Genomic DNA, 19,022 nt, shown 5'->3' on the forward strand with positions numbered 1-19,022 from the left:
ATCATCATAGGCTATATGGGGAACGCATCTGCCTGTCCAGTATTATCCTGGATGGTGCACATGTGCAGTCCGCTTACCGCAACTGATCCAACTGATCTGTTGCAGGCTGACAAGTGTGGACGGCTCATATATATATATATAAAATAGGAGCCATTCACGGTCAGTTTTGCGATGAGCGGAGAACAGACAAAAAAATCCATCATCTTCAAATGGAAAGAACATGGTACCACAACTAACCTGCCAAGAGAGGGCCAGATATTAGCTCCCTAGCGTTCAATTTCCCCAGGATTTCTGAGAAAAAAGTGATAAAAATAATTTTTATAACTTCTTTTTCCTGTAACTTGCCAAAATGTGTCAAGCAGGGGTCTAGTATACAGTGCAGGAGAGTATCGATGTGTATGCACTTTTATACTGTTCACAGCATGTTTTGTATGGACATATATATCTGTCAATACCGCTAGGGAGGTTAATCAGAAAAGCAGCACAGATACAATAGGTAACCCTGCAGGAGTTGCAGAGTTCCACACCAGAGACTGAAGTATCTGTCCATAGGACCACAATAAGCCGTACACTCTATAGAGCTGTATGGAAGAGTGGCCAGAAAAGTTCTTTACAAATGTTATTGTATTGTATTATACATAGCTAAAGCGGTTTAAAACCCTGACATAATATTCAATAAAAACATGTGTTCATACTTTTTATATGCCATAAGGTTATCATATTTGCATTTGTGCATAAGCATTATTATTCATTTAGAAATTATAGGTTCCCAAAAGTACAGTTTTTTGCTTTGTGAGCTGACTTTGCATTTTATTATTAACTGGTTTTATTCATTATGTATTGAAGGCAGACATGCTTTGACTCTCTGTCTGTGTCCAGCAGCTTCTCCACTGTGAGAGAATGTGTCACATTCCTCACTTGATACATTTAACTAAACACAAGATAACATAATCTACAACTTTGGATGCTTCCAAATTTCACTGCACTGGACTTTCAAGCTCTGTGTGTAACCCTTTGAATGCTGGTCTAGTAAAAAAAAAAAAAAAAAAAATGCTGGTTGCATATAATATGCTGTAAATAATGTTTTAGAGCAAAGATGAAATGCTGGGATATATTCCACTTTAAGGACCAGAGACTGCTGGCACAGAAACGGCGGAATCCCGACGATCGCCAGACATACCTATCGCAACCGCCGTCACCGCCGCACGTCGGGACCTTGGACCACCTGTGAGCCGGTCAGGAGCCGCTTTCATTGGCTCCTGACCCTGTCTTTTAATGTAAGCCAATGGGAATTCCTTACGTTGAAAGACAGGGCCAGAAGCCAATAAAATCTGCTCCTGACCCGCTCACAGGGCTCTGCCGTCATAGAGTGAGCTGCGGCGGGACGGGAGACGGTGGAGATTCAGTGGTGAGATCCGCGGGAGCGACGAAAAGAGGTGGATGCGCGCAGCGGCGTTGAGTTGAAATCAACAGGGCGTACATTTCAACTAGCAAGGTCATAAAGTAGTTAAAAATAAGAAGACATACTTTGAGTTTGCTCTGGTCAGATGAGACCACAATTGAACTTATCAGCCACTAAGGAAAATGGTATGTCTGGTGCAAACCTAAAACATCCCATCAGCCCCAGAACACTAACAACACAGTGAAACATGGTGGTGGCAGCATCATGTTGTGGTGATGTTTATAAGCAGCAGGGGCTGGGAAACTGGTCCAAGTCAAGAGAAAGATGGATGGTGCTAAATATAGGGATATACTTTAAATAAAAACCTTTGTCATTCTGCCAGAGACTGGGACAGAGGTTCACCTTCCAGCAGGACAATGACCTGAAGCACACTGCTAAAACAATACTTGAGTGGTTTAAGGGGAAACATTTAAATGTGTTGGAATGGCCTAGTCAAAGTCAATCCAATAGAGAATGTGTGGTCAGACTTGAAGATTGCTGTTCACTAGTGAAAACCATCCAACATGATGGTGCTGGAGCAGTTTAGCCTTGAGGAATGGGCATGAATCCCAGTGGCAAGATATGGCAAGCTCATAGACTTATCAAAACCAACTTGCAGCTGTAAAAGGTGGCTCCACTTATTGACTTAGCTTCAGGAATCAAAGCTCAGCTGCTGTGAAACATTCCTTCTTTTACCAAAAAAACACTGCAAGGATTAAACATCTCATACCTCCAGCGGATCTTCCAACCCTAGTTCATGCCTTCATCTAATCAAGGCTGGACTACTGCAGTGTTCTCTATACAGGCCTTCCAAAGACCTGCACCGCCTGCAATTAGTATAAAATGCCCCTGCAAGACTATTAACTAGCCAACCCGGCATTGACACATAAAACCAACCCTTCGATCACTCCACTGGCTACCGATAAAAAGGAGAATTCTGTCTAACTAACAATAAAATTGAGAATTCTGTTTAAGACTGGTTTATTGCCATTCAAATCCTTGCACAATCTGGGCCTTGGATAACTGAAGGACTTTTTGCAACTGCATCACATCCCCCTTCCCCCCTCCTCCCCCCCCCCCCCCACACACACACACACACACACACACACAATCTTAGATCAAAAGGCTCGAAGAACTTGGTCACCCGCAGAGTCCACCTCAAAACCTTTGGAGACAGAGCCTTCTGTCATGCTGCCTCTACACTTCGGAACTCCCTGACACACCTAATCAGGAAATCTCCATCCCTGGAAGCATTTAAATCCAAACTGAAAAGCCACCTGTTTATCGTGGCATTTATTTTCAAAATATTTTATTGTGGCATTAATCATATCATTGCAATAAATCATATTACATAGCAGATGAATAATACCACATTTTTGACTTTGGTAGAATAACAGCAACATAGTCCATCAATGGACTAATATAACAACAAAACAGAAAAAAGAAATAAAGAATGTGTCTCTACATTGTAAGCTAAAAAGATGCTAGAATAATAATGCGGCTTTTAAGTCTTGTTAGATAGTGATATCCATATTCTTATGAGTAAAAAAGAAATGAACGATTGATAGTATTTATTATTCGGTAAGGGGATGGTTGACTAACCAAAGATCCCATTGATTAGTAAATCTCTTCATATTACTATGTAGGTTGGCAAAGAAATGTTCATATTTGCAGTTGGTTTTCACAATTTGTACTATTTCTATTTATACAGGACTGATTGTTTTTTTCCAGTTTCTGGTTATAGCAATGTTTTGTTGCCAAGAGGATGTTTGCAGTTATATTTCTATATGGTTTAGGGATTTGATCAATATCTACGTTAAAGCAAATGCGAGATGAAAAACTACCGTAACTATAACAAGTAACCTGTCTATATATCTTATCTAAAGTTTAGATAGTTTACACAGCAAATCTAGCTGAAAACAGCTTTAATAGAATATGAGTATTTCTTCCTGTGATACAATGACAGCAGCCATGTTGTTTGTAAACATTACACAAAGGCAGGCTTATCTGCATCTTGAGCAAAAAAAAACAATCCACTCTCCTCCTCCCTCCTGCCTCTGAAATCTCTGGCTAGCAATACCTCCCCCTCCTCCTGCCCAGACTGAGCTCCCATGAGCCCTTGCTACTGTCTGAAAGTGCCTTGGCTCTCTGAAAACCTGTGGGCGTGGCTTGTTTAGTTTATAGGGAATTAGAGTATTAAAACAAAAAATTATTTGGCTTGAGGAATGCCCTATAAACAATAGGAAAGGAACACAATTATGCAATGAGTAAAAGTTCATCTCGGGTCCACTTTAAATAGAGTTAGGGCTGGATTTGGTTTTATCCTGTAGGTTATAAGTTGGGAGATATATGCAAAATTTTATTACCTTAGAATTTATCACCTGATAAAACTTAATCCAAATCGCAAAGACTCAATATCAAAAGATATGATAGAATTACTGTCATCCCAACTCAAACAAATTAAAGGGACAGCAAAATCCTGTCAGTTAATAGATAACCCAGTCTTCGAAAAAAACAAGCTCCATTTCAGCCTGGGAGAAAGATTGGAAACTCACCTACTCTAAAGAACAATGGTACAAGGCAATCCAATTCTCATTAAACATTACAAAATGTGCCAATCATAACAAATTATACTATAAAATATTGCTAAGATGGTATTTCACACCAAATAAATTAGCTATGATGAACATTAACCTATCAGACAGATGTTGGAGAAACTGCCAGAATAAAGGCTCAATCCTTCATATATGGTGGGAATGCCCATATATCATGGCATTTATGAACACTTGGCTATTTCCTCTGTCACAGTCTAGCCTGCAACCCTGCATTCATCTAAGACAGGGGTCTCAAACTCAAATTACCTGGGGGCCGCAGAAGGCAAAGTCAGGATGAGGCTGGGCCGCATAAGGAATTTCACAATCAGCAGCTCCCGCTATTTCAAAATCGAATTCACACTGAAGCGAACTATTTTGGCTATTTTACCTTATAGTTTGCATCAGTGCTCCCATTACAAGTAATCCGCTGTGTCCCCGCCGCAAAACGAGGGCTGCAGAGCCCCCAAATCGCCCAAGGGGCAAGTCGCCGGCATTTCCTGGAAGGGGCAGAGCTTTCAGCTTCAGCTCTGCCCCTCATGACGTCAATCGCGGCGCATCGCCGCCTCTCTCACTCTTCCTTCACAGACGGGCGGGGAGAGGCGGCGATTGACGTCAGGAGGGGCAGAGCTTAAGCTGATAGCTCTGCTCCTTCCAGGAAATGCCGGCGTATTGCCCCCCGGGCGATTTGGGGGCTCTGCAGCCCTCGTTTAGCGGCGGGGATGCGGCGGATTACTTGGGAGCACTGAAGCGAACTATAAGAAAGCTTTTGCCGGCGCGGGCCACAAAATATTGTATCGAGGGCCACAAATGGCCTGCGGGCCGCGAGTTTGAGACCCCTGATCTAAGACATATGTATGCACTTTGAGTCCTATAGGAGAAAAGCGCTTTACAAATGTAATTGCATTGTATTGTTGTATTGTAACTATTGTTATGTCATTATCAGTTCTCGGGTGAATGATTATACAATGTGTGCGTGTGCTTAAGTGGACCCTGACTAGCTTCCCTCACTGAGCCACCATGGTGGCTGAAGATAATTTCTGTTAATAATGTGAGGCAGGGTGAAATGAACCAAAATAACATTACACAGGGATTTGTGGAAAATACCTTGAATGTATCAAAAGGCAAACAAAAGTATGTAGAAGACCTAAAAGGGAAATGTATATACTGTACCTAGTCACAGCATAAATGGAATTCTGGCTGTGATATGTCAGTGATAGGAATTTGTCTCTGATTTACTGCTGCAGTTTAACGTATCGCTGCCATATCATATTCATAAAACAGCGGTGAGAGAAAAGAGACTTATCGCTCAATTACTGCACTGATTTCCCAAAGGAGACTGATAGGTAATGGTGTTTGTAAAGCAGTGATAAGTGTGATCTCTGACTGACCGGCTCTGCGTTGATACTGCCATCCTGAAGGTGGCGATACTGATGCCAGTCAATAGATGATTAGATCACTTGACATTCTTCCTGCTAGTTCTCACTTTATTATCACCAACTTATCACTGCTAGAAATCCATTTTAATCCTCTGAATGTTTTTTTTTTCTCTAAGTTATCACTGCACTTTGCTGCTGAACCTTACTTCATTGTGAATTCCAAAACACCATGAAACTAGCCAGTGACATAAAGAAACTGCTAATATATGTAGCCACAAATTAATGTATTACTTATCACAGCTTTATAAATGGTCCCTTAGGGCTTCTAGGTGACAATGCTGAGCCTGTTGACAGTGTGACAAGACTGAGACTGATGGCAATGTAACAAGACTGGGGCTGGTGGCAATGTGACAAGACTGGGGTGATGGCAATGTGACAAGACTGGGGTGATGGCAATGTGACAAGACTGGGGGTGATGGCAATGTGACAAGACTGGGGCTGATGGCAATGTGACAAGACTGGGGTGATGGCAATGTGACAAGACTGGGTCTGATGGCAGAGTAACAAGACTGGTGCTGATGGCAGAGTCACAGGACTGGGATGATGGCAATGTGACAAGACTGAGACTGATGGCAATGTGACAAGACTGGGACTTATGGCAATGTAACAAGACTGGGATGAACGGAATGTGACAACACTGGGGTGATAACAATGTGACAAGACTGAGGCTGGTGGCAATACTAAAAGACTGAGGCCGATGGCAATGTAACAAGACTGGAGTGATGGCAATGTGACAAGACTGGGGTGATGGCAATGTGACAAGATTTGGGTGATAACAATGTGACAGAACTGGGGCTGATGGCAATGTGACAAGACTGAGACTGGTGGCAATGTGACAAGACTGGGGCGATAACAATGTGACAAGACTGGGGTGATGGCAATGTGACAAGACTGGGGTGATGGCAATGTGACAAGACTGGGGTTGATGGCAATGTGACAAGACTGGGGCTGATGGCAATGTGACAAGACTGGGGCTGATGGCAATGTGACAAGACTGGGGCTGGTGGCAATGTGACAAGACTGGGGCTGGTGGCAATGTGACAAGACTGAGACTGGTGGCAATGTGACAAGACTGGGGTGATAACAATGTGACAAGACTGGGGCTGATGGCAATGTGACAAGACTGGGGTTATAACAATGTGACAAGACTGGGGCTGATGGCAATGTGACAAGACTGGGGTGATGGCAATGTGACAAGACTGGGGTGATGGCAATGTGACAAGATTTGGGTGATAACAATGTGACAGAACTGGGGCTGATGGCAATGTGACAAGACTGAGACTGGTGGCAATGTGACAAGACTGGGGCGATAACAATGTGACAAGACTGGGGTGATGGCAATGTGACAAGACTGGGGTGATGGCAATGTGACAAGACTGGGGTTGATGGCAATGTGACAAGACTGGGGCTGATGGCAATGTGACAAGACTGGGGCTGGTGGCAATGTGACAAGACTGGGGCTGGTGGCAATGTGACAAGACTGAGACTGGTGGCAATGTGACAAGACTGGGGTGATAACAATGTGACAAGACTGGGGCTGATGGCAATGTGACAAGACTGGGGTGATAACAATGTGACAAGACTGGGGCTGATGGCAATGTGACAAGACTGGGGTGATGGCAATGTGACAAGACTGGGGCTGGTGGCAATGTGACAAGACTGGGGCTGGTGGCAATGTGACAAGACTGGGGCGATGGCAATGTGACAAGACTGGGGCTGGTGGCAATGTGACAAGACTGGGGCTGATGGCAATGTGACAAGACTGAGACTGATGGCAATGTGACAAGACTGGGTTGATGGCAATGTGACAAGACTGGGGCTGATGGCAATGTGACAAGACTGGGGCTGGTGACAATGTGACAAGATTGGGACTGATAAAATTAAAAACAATGGTGCATGAGCCAGCCTGGGGCCCCAGAACCAGCATCTAACACCATATGTGAGCGCAGCCAAAACCTTGGAGCTGCCACCTCCAAGGCCTGTTTCCTACTGCTCTAAAACTTACCAAACACACAATTGGAGAAACTCACTCCCAAACAGTTCTCTGCTGCTTTATAAAGCCTGCAGGCTGCTTATAAGCCAATGAGAAATGCACACATATAATACACCTAGCTTGCAGTGATTAATCAAGCAGAAGCTGAGCAAGTCAGCCAGTCAGTAGGAGAGGGCTTCAGTTGCATATAGACAATGGCTATATGACCAGCAGGGGGCACCAGCGTGCAGGATATTCCCTCTCATCTGCCCCCCAGGGGGCACCAGCGTGCAGGATATTCCCTCTCATCTGCCCCCCTCCTAACTAAACTGCATGGGATACTACAATAAAATTAAAAACAATGGTGCATGAGCCAGCCTGGGGCCCCGGGAACTCCCACTGCCCGGGGCCCCAGAACCAGCATCTAACACCATATGTGAAACTCACTCTCATTGGCTTATAAGCAGCCTGCAGGCTTTATAAAGCAGCAGAGAACTGTTTGGGAGTGAGTTTCTCCAATTGTGTGTTTGGTAAGTTTTAGAGCAGTAGGAAACAGGCCTTGGAGGTGGCAGCTCCAAGGTTTTGGCTGCGCTCACATATGGTGTTAGATGCTGGTTCTGGGGCCCTGGGCATTGAGAGTTCCCGGGGCCCCAGGCTGGCTCATGCACCATTGTTTTTAATTTTATTGTAGTATCCCATGCAGTTTAGTTAGGAGGGGGGCAGATGAGAGGGAATATCCTGCACGCTGGTGCCCCCTGGGGGGCAGATGAGAGGGAATATCCTGCACGCTGGTGCCCCCTGCTGGTCATATAGCCATTGTCTATATGCAACTGAAGCCCTCTCCTACTGACTGGCTGACTTGCTCAGCTTCTGCTTGATTAATCACTGCAAGCTAGGTGTATTATATGTGTGCATTTCTCATTGGCTTATAAGCAGCCTGCAGGCTTTATAAAGCAGCAGAGAACTGTTTGGGAGTGAGTTTCTCCAATTGTGTGTTTGGTAAGTTTTAGAGCAGTAGGAAACAGGCCTTGGAGGTGGCAGCTCCAAGGTTTTGGCTGCGCTCACATATGGTGTTAGATGCTGGTTCTGGGGCCCCGGGCAGTGAGAGTTCCCGGGGCCCCAGGCTGGCTCATGCACCATTGTTTTTAATTTTATTGTAGTATCCCATGCAGTTTAGTTAGGAGGGGGGCAGATGAGAGGGAATATCCTGCACGCTGGTGCCCCCTGCGGGGCAGATGAGAGGGAATATCCTGCACGCTGGTGCCCCCTGCTGGTCATATAGCCATTGTCTATATGCAACTGAAGCCCTCTCCTACTGACTGGCTGACTTGCTCAGCTTCTGCTTGATTAATCACTGCAAGCTAGGTGTATTATATGTGTGCATTTCTCATTGGCTTATAAGCAGCTTGCAGGCTTTATAAAGCAGCAGAGAACTGTTTGGGAGTGAGTTTCTCCAATTGTGTGTTTGGTAAGATTGGGACTGATGGCAATGTGACAAGACTGGGGCTGGTGGCAATGTGACAAGACTGAGACTGGTGGCAATACTACAAGACTGATGCCGATGGCAATGTGACAAGATTGGGACTGATGGCAATGTGACAAGAACGGGACTGATGGCAATGTGACAAGAACGGGACTGATGGCAATGTGACAAGACTGGGACTGATGGCAATGTGACAAGATTGGGACTGATGGCAATGTGACAAGACTGGGAGTTACATTTTGTAGTAAGATGGTAGAGGGAAATAGACCAGAGGAGGAAAATGGATCGGAATGAGAAAACCCTGTAGAGGCATATAAAGGCGCACCTGTATAATATCTACTTTTAATGCCATTTGAGGACCAATCTAAAAAGCAGTTCAGTAGGTTAATGCGAAGTAAAGATGTTGGTTTATAAAAAGAGTTCAATGTGTATGATACATTTGGTATGGTTGCTTATCTAAACTTGGCAGATTTATTTAATCCTGGCAGAGAAGGTTTGGAAACGTGACTCCTCCCTCTCCCTACATGATCATGCAATGGTCCCTGCATTGGTGAGGCCAGAATACGCCATCATATACACAGATGTGTCGGGGGAGCAGAACCCACCAAAAATCACTTTAATAATCAGTCGACTTGCTGCTACTATTATGTCTTTTCTTGTGGACTTCAGGTCCTCTTTACTGCATACTTCTGTAGTTTAGGTTATATTAAACAATATCAGAGGCTACTGAGAGCCACCTGTGTACAGTGATGTAGTGCTTGGCATTCCACAACTCAAGATAGCTCCTTTATACCCTATAGAAGAACAGGCATGAAACCTTACAAGCGTGTGTTTATTGTGGTCTGTACTGCCCCAATTATTTCTGCACCAAGAAAGAACAGCTGAGGGATTAGCTGATATTTTCCAGCCCACATTTTTATCATACCGGATCATCTCAGAAATACCCCTTGCAATGATTTAAGAAAAAGGAAATAGCAATTGTGTCCTTCGCCTCATAAGTAACAGTAAAGTTACTTAATAATAGGGATGGACAATTATTATTATTATTGGTTTGTAAAGCGCCAACATATTCCGTGGATCAAGGGATTGAGCGCAACTAGAGTGGAATATTGGAGTATATTCCGTGGCGCTGTACAAAGTAACAAACAAACATGGGGTACATTATATAGACAATGGTGTACACTAATATACAAGATACATAGGTAATTAGTGACAAAATACAAAAAATGACACAGCATACAGAATACAAAATACAGAATTGGTAATGACAGTGATAAAAGTAACATGATGAATAAAATGTATAATGATTTCCAAGACACAAAAGGGGGAAAGAGACCTGCCCTTGCGAGCTTACAATCTAAAGGGAATGGGGGGAAACAAGAGGAGGGGTAGTATGCAGCAAATATATAGAGGCTGTGTGTTTTAGGATACCTAGTAGGAGTGCAATTTGGTCTTAGGACAAAGGGAAGTGGCCTAAGGTAGCGCATATGCTTGTCGGAACAAGTGTGTTTTTAGAGAGCGTTTAATGGTAACAAAGGTTGGCAAGTGACGGATGTGTTGTGGGAGGGCATTCCAGAGAAGGGGTGAAGCGCGTGCAAAATCTTGTAAGCGTGAATGTGAGGAGGTGATTCTAGAGGAGGACAACGGAAGATCGTGTGCAGATCTGAGATTGCGATTGGGTTTGTATCTGGAAATTAGTGAGGATATGTACCGGGGAGAGAGATTGTGGAGAGCTTTGTAGATTAGGGTTAGGAGTTGAACTGAATCCTCTGGTTAATTTGCAGCCAGTGAAGAGCTTGACAAAGAGGGTCAGCAGAGGAAGATCGAGAAGAAAGATGAATGAGACAAGCAGCTGAGTTCAGTACCAACTGGAGCGGGGCCAGTTTGTTAGACGGTAGTCCATAGAGTAGTATGTTGCAGTAGTCCAGACGAGAAATTATAAGAGCATATATTAACATTTTAGTTGTGTCTTGAGTGAGAAAAGGTCGGATGCGAGATATATTTTTGAGTTGGAGATGGCAGGAGCTGGTTATGGAGTGAACATGAGGAATAAAAGAGAGAGAAGAGTCGAATATCACCCCCAAGCACCGTGCTTTGGGAACTTAAGTTATGGGAGTGTTATTAACATTTATAGTTACTTCAGGCAGAGAGGTGGCCAGAGACGGTGGAAAAATTATTAATTCTGTTTTACTCATATTAAGACAATAAGATGTTAATAATCCCAGGACGATAAACATTTTTTTTGTTCAAGCAGACCTGAACTCAGAACTTCCTCTCTGCTCTAGAAGATAAGAAACTGCATAATAACATTTAAAGAAAAACATATCTTTGTTACAGCTGATACAAATCCTGCAATAAATCTACAGTGTGTCTACTTCCTGCTTTCATGGAAGCAAACATAGGGTTAACAACCTGTGTTAACAAATTAGCTGCTCTGCTGAGGCAGCCAGCTGAAAGAGAGATCAAATTACAGTTTTGATTGGTCAGGCATGAGGGGGAATTATCCAGGCGAAACTCTCTAAATACATACAGGGTGCATTTCTCTCTGTTTTCCTTCTGTCCTGTGCAAGAGTTCGGGTCAATTTTAACACAAAAATGTGTGTAGTTTGGATGGTGCAAGGGATTGGTCTATTTTCTGAGGTGCACACTTTTGTGTAAAATTTGCCTTAGTTTTGAATTGTGAATTGTGATCATATCATTTAGTATTCCTCTCATCATCTCATACCGGGAATCTAATGGCCTCAATTCACTAAGCTTATCTTCTGTCTTTAATAACGTTTCTAGAGTAGTCACCATGGTGATGAGGCATGTAGTATTCAGGAAACATTTTACCTCAGGCAAACCTAAAGTTAACTCTTCTGTCTTTAAGTTAACTCTTCAATCCTTAAAATAACTCCAGAATTCTAAAGTTAAAGACAGGCTGTTAATTAACTGCGTGTGAAAATAACTACAGAGGAGGTAACTTAACTACAGAGGAGGTAACTTAACTACAGAGGAGGTAACTTAACTACAGAGGAGGTAACTTAAGGAATGAAGAGATAAGATAACTCTTTCACTGTGTGGTGGCAAGTCTTCTCTTGCCTTATTATCTCCAGCATGATCTTAGTGATTCACTAAGATCATGCTGGAGATAATAAGGCAAGATAAAACTTGCCACCACACAGTGAGAGAGTTATCTTATCTCTTCATTACTCAAGTTACCTCCTCTGTAGTTAATTTACCTCCTCTGTAGTTAAGTTACCTCATCTGTAGTTATTTTCACACACAGTTAATTAACGGCCTGTCTTTAACTCTGGAGTTATTTTAAGGATTGAAGAGTTAACTTAAAGACAGAAGAGTTAACTATAGGTTTGCCTGAGGTAAAATGTTTCTTGAATACTACATGCCTCATCACCATGGTGACAACTCTAGAAACGTTATTAAAGACAGGAGATAAGCTTAGTGAATTGAGGCCATGGCCTCAATTCACTAAGATCATGCTGGAGATAATAAGGCAAGAGAAAATTTACCTCCACACAGTGAGAGAGTAATCTTATCTCTTCATTCCTTAAGTTACCTCCTCTGTAGTTAATTTACCTCCTCTGTAGTTAATTTACCTCCTCTGCAGTTATTTTCACACGCAGTAAATTAACAGCCTGTCTTTAACTCTGGAGTTATTTTAAAGAGACTCTGTAACATCAAAAAGATCCCCTGGGGGGTACTCACCTCGGGTGGGGGAAGCCTCCGGATCCTAATGAGGCTTCCCACGCCGTCCTCTGTCCCACGGGGGTCTCGCTGCAGCCCTCCGAACAGCCGGCGACAGAGCCGACTGTCAGTTCAATATTTAACTTTGCAGGCTCCAGCGGGGGCGCTGTGGCTGCTCTCGGCTCCGAACTACACGGAAATACCCGATCTCAGTCGGGTCCGCTCTACTGCGCAGGCGCCGGAAACTTGCGCCTGAGCAGTAGAGCAGACCCGACGGCAATCTGGAATTTTCCGTGTAGTTCGGAGCCGACAGCCGTCAAAGGGCCTGCGCAGGAGCCAGGAAGGTAAATATTGACGTCATTTTTCTCGGAGGGCTGCAGCGAGACCCCTGAGGGACGGAGGGCGGCGTGGGAAGCCTCATTAGGATCCGGAGGCTTCCCCCACCCGAGGTGAGTACCCCCCAGGGGATCTTTTGAAGTTACAGATCCTCTTTAAGGATTGGAGTGTTAACTTAAAGACACAAGAGTTAACTTTAGGTTTGCCTGAGGTAAAATGTTTCCTGAATACTACATGACTTATCACCATGGTAACAACTCTAGAAACATTATTAAAGACAGGAGATAAGCTTAGTGAATTGAGGCCCATGTCTAGAAAGTGAAAGAGATATGAGATCTGCCATTGCTAAAGGTGTGTACACACGCACTAGCAGCGGCAACGACGGCAACGCTCAGCGGATCGTTCAGAAACAGGCTTATCAGTCCGCCGACAGCGCATACACACGCACTACTGTCGGCCGAACGTCCGCCCAGCGGGAGGGTCAAGCCGACCCGTCGTTGCCGCTGGTAGTGCGTGTGTACGCACCTTAAGGTACAAGCTCTAACACTGTTATTTCAGCGATAGTCATTGAGATGCAAATAATTATTGCATGCTAATGTAATGCAGATTGTATGCCGTTTTGGAATGGACCAATCAAAATCTACAGGTATTACATTTGATTGGAACAATTCCAAGTGCCAATCATAATTGAAAAGCCTCAGGGCCCTTTCACACTGCTGCGGTGGGTTATTTTACCACACCTCACCGGTATGCTAATGAAAGCCTATGGGTGCTTTCATACAGCATGTGGTGCGCTGGAAGTCGCCAGTCTACAAACCAACATTACCGCATGACCTCTGCAGCGACGTGCAGCAGATCGGAATGCATGTAGTCTATGGCGATGCAGGGTTTGCCAAAATGTTGGCCTTGCAACATTGCGGCAAGCATGCACGGAAGCTTCCGCGCACTTCCATATCTCCAAAGCAGGAAGTGAGTGACCGCAAGCGAGCATAACTTCCTGTTTGGATTCCGTCCAGAAGGGAATTACTGCACACTACTATTACTGCAACGGTAAGCCCCCACGGCCTGTTTTTGGAGGTGCAGTGCGGCCTGCCACAGATACACAACCCTTAGCTGGTTAAGGTGTCCACTAATGATACAATATTTTTTGGCCAATCTTACCATTTCTATGTAATATGAGGGACTATGTAAAATATCCATTCAAAGTATATATATATATATATATATATATATATATATATATATTTAATTACAGTTTACCCTTCTACTATACTATTAGGTAATATCGGATGAAAAAGGTTGTATCATTAGTGGGCACCATGAACAAGCAAGCTCTGACTGAGGTATGACTGAATTAGCTGCATGCTTGTTTCAGGTGTGTAATTCAGACACTATTGCAGCAAGAAAAATGTACAGGACAGCCAGAAAAAAACGGTATTGTTTAAAAGGACATACACATGGCAGCCTCCATCTCCCTCTCATTTCAGGTTTTCTTTAAGGGGTTCTGTGGCATGTAAAAAAAAACAAAAACGGACACTTACCTGGGGCTTCTATCGGCCCCTGCAGCTGTCATGTCCCGCGCCTTCCTCCTACGATCCTCCATTCCCAGCTGCCAGTTTCAGTCTAATTATTCCTGTAACTAGACTGCGGCTGCGCGCCAGTGGCTGCGCGCCAGTGGCCGCGTGCGGGAGCGAACACGCACGCGGCCACCGGCGCGCAGCCGCAGTCTAGTATAGTCTAGTCATCCGGAGCTTATTGCACAGTGGCAGTACAAAAAAACTCATACTGCGCCATAAAACTTCGGATGACGTGCGCGGGAACGAACATTATTCGTCAGGTTAGGCGAATAATTAGACCAGGATCGGCGGCGGGGAACGGAGGATCGGAGGAGGACAGGCCATGACAACTGCAGGGGGCCGATAGAAGCCCCAGGTAAGTGTCAGTTTTTGTTTTTTTAAACATACCACAGAACCCCTTTAAGCCAGAACAAGCAAGAAGTCTGTGAAACGGACAGTTGTAACCTTCCATCCTGTATCCCAAGCCAGGGACTCACAAGGTAGTGCTATGAGGTGGTCAGCCCTGGAGCTTGAGTCTTTACATTTTAGCTACGGATTATGTTTCCATCCTCAGTGGTCCACTTTAGGGATATTTGGCAGCTATCTTGACCTGCATGCCTGTTCCACATTACTAATGCACTAGTAGTAAAGCCAATGTTGCCAACTCATCCTTGTTTACTGACACAGGAATTATACAGATCTTGGGTCTACTTAGCGCTGCGTAATATGTTGGCGCTTTATAAATACAATAAATAATAATAATACTTAGATGCAGTTTACGCACTGATTTTGTGTGTGTAGCCCCAAAACCTGCATAACTTAGATGTGTCAGCATTTAAAGGACATCTGAAATGTGGGGGACAAGGAGGCTGACATATTTTCTTTTAAACAATGCACATTGCCTGGCTGTACTGCTTGTCCTCTTCCTTGAATACTTATACCCATAGACCCTGAAATAGCAGCCAGATCAGATGTTTGAATGAAGTTTGACTGTATTTGCTGTATGCTTGTTTCAGGTGTGTATCACTACTGATACCAGAAAGCTCAGCAGAACTGCCATTCTACTGATATTGTTTAAAGTGAACCTGAACTCAGAACTTCTCCCTACTCTAAAAGATACGCAGCAGCATACTAATCTTTAAAGAAAAACATTTCTTTGTTACAGCTGATACAAATCATGCAATAAATCTGCAGTGTTTCTACTTCCTGCTTTCATGGAAGCAGACATATTGATAACATCCTGTGTTTACCAATTGGCTACTCTGCCTTGGCATTCAGCTGACACAGCTGAAAGATCAAATTACAACTTGTGATTAGACACAAATGAGGTGGAATTAGACAGGCTAAACTCTCTAAATACATACAGGGTGCATTTATCTATGTTTTCCTTCTGTCCTGTGCAAGAGTTCAAGTCCACTTTAAAACAAAATAAATATGGCAGCCACCATATACATCTCACTTCGGGTGTCCTTTCAAGGGATTATTTGGCAACCCTGAGTGAATCCACTGTCTGCGTCTGACAGCCTCCAACAAAAGTCAGCATTAGCAGCTAAAATATGTCACCCATCATGTCTACTTTGATCTTTCTAAACAAACTCAGTCTAATCATACTTTATTTGGGCTCCTATAAACTGGTCTGCCTAGCTCATCCTATGTTCTATGAGGCGATACAGTCATTCTACATAGAGTGGCCCAAGAGGACCAAAATCAAGTGGCATCATTTATTTAATGTGACATGTATCAGAATTAATCATCAGTTTCTTCATTCACTGCTGCGCCTTTACTTTCTATAGCAAGGTATGATAGCCATAGTCACAGAGCCATTTGTTCCAACACATTTCAATCAGACACAAATATCTCACCAAGTATTAAAATTCAGTTTTTCATGCAACTAAATGCATTTTTTTTTTTGCCAAACTCAAGCAAGTGGCCATGGCTGCTGCCTGAACTGAATCAGTCAATGTGTCAGTTAGTCGATAGGACTATAAACAAGCAGTACAACAACACAATACAACCTGCCAATATATTCATAAATCAGTCTGTCAATATTAGTTTGTGATTATGTCAGCATAGCTCAACCTCAGATGTATCAATGCATTGATAGATTTATGTATCAATCTTCTTTTCTCAGAGCACAGCTGATTGTGAGAGCACCTACACATACACACATCGACGATGGACCATTAAGACAAGCGACTGTAGTAGCAATCAATCCTATCACTCAGGTAACAGCAGAAATCTGATGGATAATTGATCAAAACGCAAGTAGCGTTCCACTTATTGGAGTACCATGCTATGTGGCCATCAATCAAACATGCCCGACCACCCTTTCCATTGACAAACTGCCCAAAATTGCAAAAGTTTATCCGCTGGCCACGTTCTGTGTTATAAATTCCCAATACACTCAATCAAAGTAGTCAAATCAGTAGGGGAAAAAACAACAACACATGTATACCCAGCAGCCTCAGGTTATGATCTGGTACCCATTGCTTCATGTGGCAGAAAGGTGACATGCCTGTGTCTGTGTCCTACCATGCATATGCTCAATTATCTCTGACTGTGACAGAAGCATGTGATCTCCTGCCACTGGCATCATGCAAGAATGCAGCAGTGATGTCTCCTGTCCTGGCATCACTGATGGTGCAGGATTGCTATTCTCCATGCATAGCAGACACAGCAGCAGCACCAGGGGAGTCTCATGTCACACAGGCACTCCCTGCTTCTCTCACTGGTGCACCCCCAGCTCTGCTGCCTCCTCACATCACTTACCTGCAGCCACCACCCAGTGCAATCCCCACAGCAGAGCCAGCCTTCCCAGCGCCATGTAGTGTGCAGCGTCCCCTCCCAGGCTGCCTGCGCCCCTCTCTCACCAACACGGGGATGCAGAGAGGGGCTCCCTAGCCCTCCACTCAGACGCCATCTTGTACAAGTTTTTTTTTTTCCTCCTCTCTCCCTCTCTCCTTTTTTAACCCCCTTTATGTTTATTTAGGCAGTTGGTATCTCGGTGTCCTTCTGCTGCCATCTATTGGTTAGTGAGCCAGTCTGAGGACATCTTCTCCACTGTCTCATTGTAACAAAGGGGGTCACATGTTTGCGAGGAGCAGCTCCCCACCCCGTCACTAATCGCAGCAGGGGGGCAACCAAATGTTATGTGTGTGTGTTGCTGCGAGCCGAGAAATGATGATGGGGACCATTTAGAAAACAGGCTGCAGTTTATAGTTGGCCGGGGTTGTGTTACCAGCCTGAGGTCATCAGAGAGACGCAGACATCTGGCAAGAATTACAATGAAATCATGTTTATAAACTCATCTAACGAACTTGATTTGGTGAAGTTATTGAATGGGGCAGCTGATAGTCTTGTGATCTGGGAAGTTTTCACAGATTGTCCTTTCTGTCTGATCTGGTGTCTGTTCACAGATGCACTGATCTACCATCCATGCTTGATGATCAGTGTCTCTTCCAGCAGCAGCCGAGGCACAATATGCTATCCCTGAATGTGGGCTGCAAAAACTAATGCTTATCAGGGTGACAGGAACCAATGGCATTCTGTATTTATTTGTGGATCAGATCAAGCAACAAACTGGGGTAGGGTCTAATGCTGGGAACACACCATGAGATTTTTTTGGGCAGATAGATAGATCATTTTCGACAGGTCCGATCTGATTTTTGATCGTTTTTATGATCGATTTCTCATAGAAGTGAATGAAAACAAGAATTGATCGACAGTAAATCTGCTGAAAAATCTCATCGTGTATTCCCAGCATAACTCCACACATCACAAGACTGATAGATAGATAGATAGATAGATAGATAGATAGATAGATAGATAGATGATGATATATATATATATATATATATACATATGTTACGGCCAGAACCCGAAGTTTGGCCAGAACTAGAAGTGGCCGGCCACTTCGGGTTCTGGCCGGTGTTCCGACGTGATAACCTACACGTCGAATTTGCCTACATCCACTATCAAACGTATACCAGGAGGGTTAGGGGTTAGGGTTGGGGGAGGGGAAGGGATAGTAAAAGTCTATGGGATGTAGGTTAGTTCGACGTGTAGGATAAAGTGTTGGAGCACCGGCCAATGTGCGAACTGGCCGCTGCGCTGCGGCCAATGTGAGAAATGCAACAATTCCTGTAAAGTTAATGGGATGTTGTGGCCGCAGCGCAGCGGGCAAATGTATCACACATCTTACTTTATTCAATGACATTAAGCCGACCGGCTTTTTCCCCGCTTTCTCTCTTCCTCTCGCCTCTCTCTCCTCCCCTCGCCTCTCTCTCTTCCTTCTCTTATGGGCAGCCGGGCGGGGACACGCGTGTCCAGGAGAGTCGTTCGTCGCGGCAGGAGAGCAGAGCGGGGAGGCTGCAGACATCGCTTCTGCCAGCACCCGCTCTGCAAGAACGGCAGGATTCCCCTGCCGCGACGAACGACTCCGGAGGGACACGCGTGTCCCCGCCCGGCTGCCCATAAGAGAAGAGAGAGAGAGAGGCGGGGGGAGGAGGAGAGAGAGGCGG

The 19,022-nt window shown here is 44.3% G+C and overlaps 1 protein-coding gene across 2 annotated transcripts in view; it reads right to left on the reverse strand.

The window, feature by feature from the left end:
* Positions 1-17,436, reverse strand: part of IGDCC4 (immunoglobulin superfamily DCC subclass member 4) — a 169,600-nt gene extending 152,164 nt beyond the window's left edge. For both annotated transcript variants that reach the window (XM_068274998.1, XM_068274997.1), the window contains exon 1: positions 17,272-17,436. In XM_068274998.1, the coding sequence (XP_068131099.1) occupies positions 17,272-17,326 (55 nt within the window). In that variant the 5' untranslated portion in view covers positions 17,327-17,436. The remainder of the gene's footprint in view (positions 1-17,271) is intronic.
* Between the last annotated feature and the right edge of the window lie 1,586 nt (positions 17,437-19,022).

This window comes from Hyperolius riggenbachi, chromosome 3 (genome assembly GCF_040937935.1).
Source record: "Hyperolius riggenbachi isolate aHypRig1 chromosome 3, aHypRig1.pri, whole genome shotgun sequence".
Taxonomy (NCBI): Eukaryota; Metazoa; Chordata; class Amphibia; order Anura; family Hyperoliidae; genus Hyperolius; species Hyperolius riggenbachi.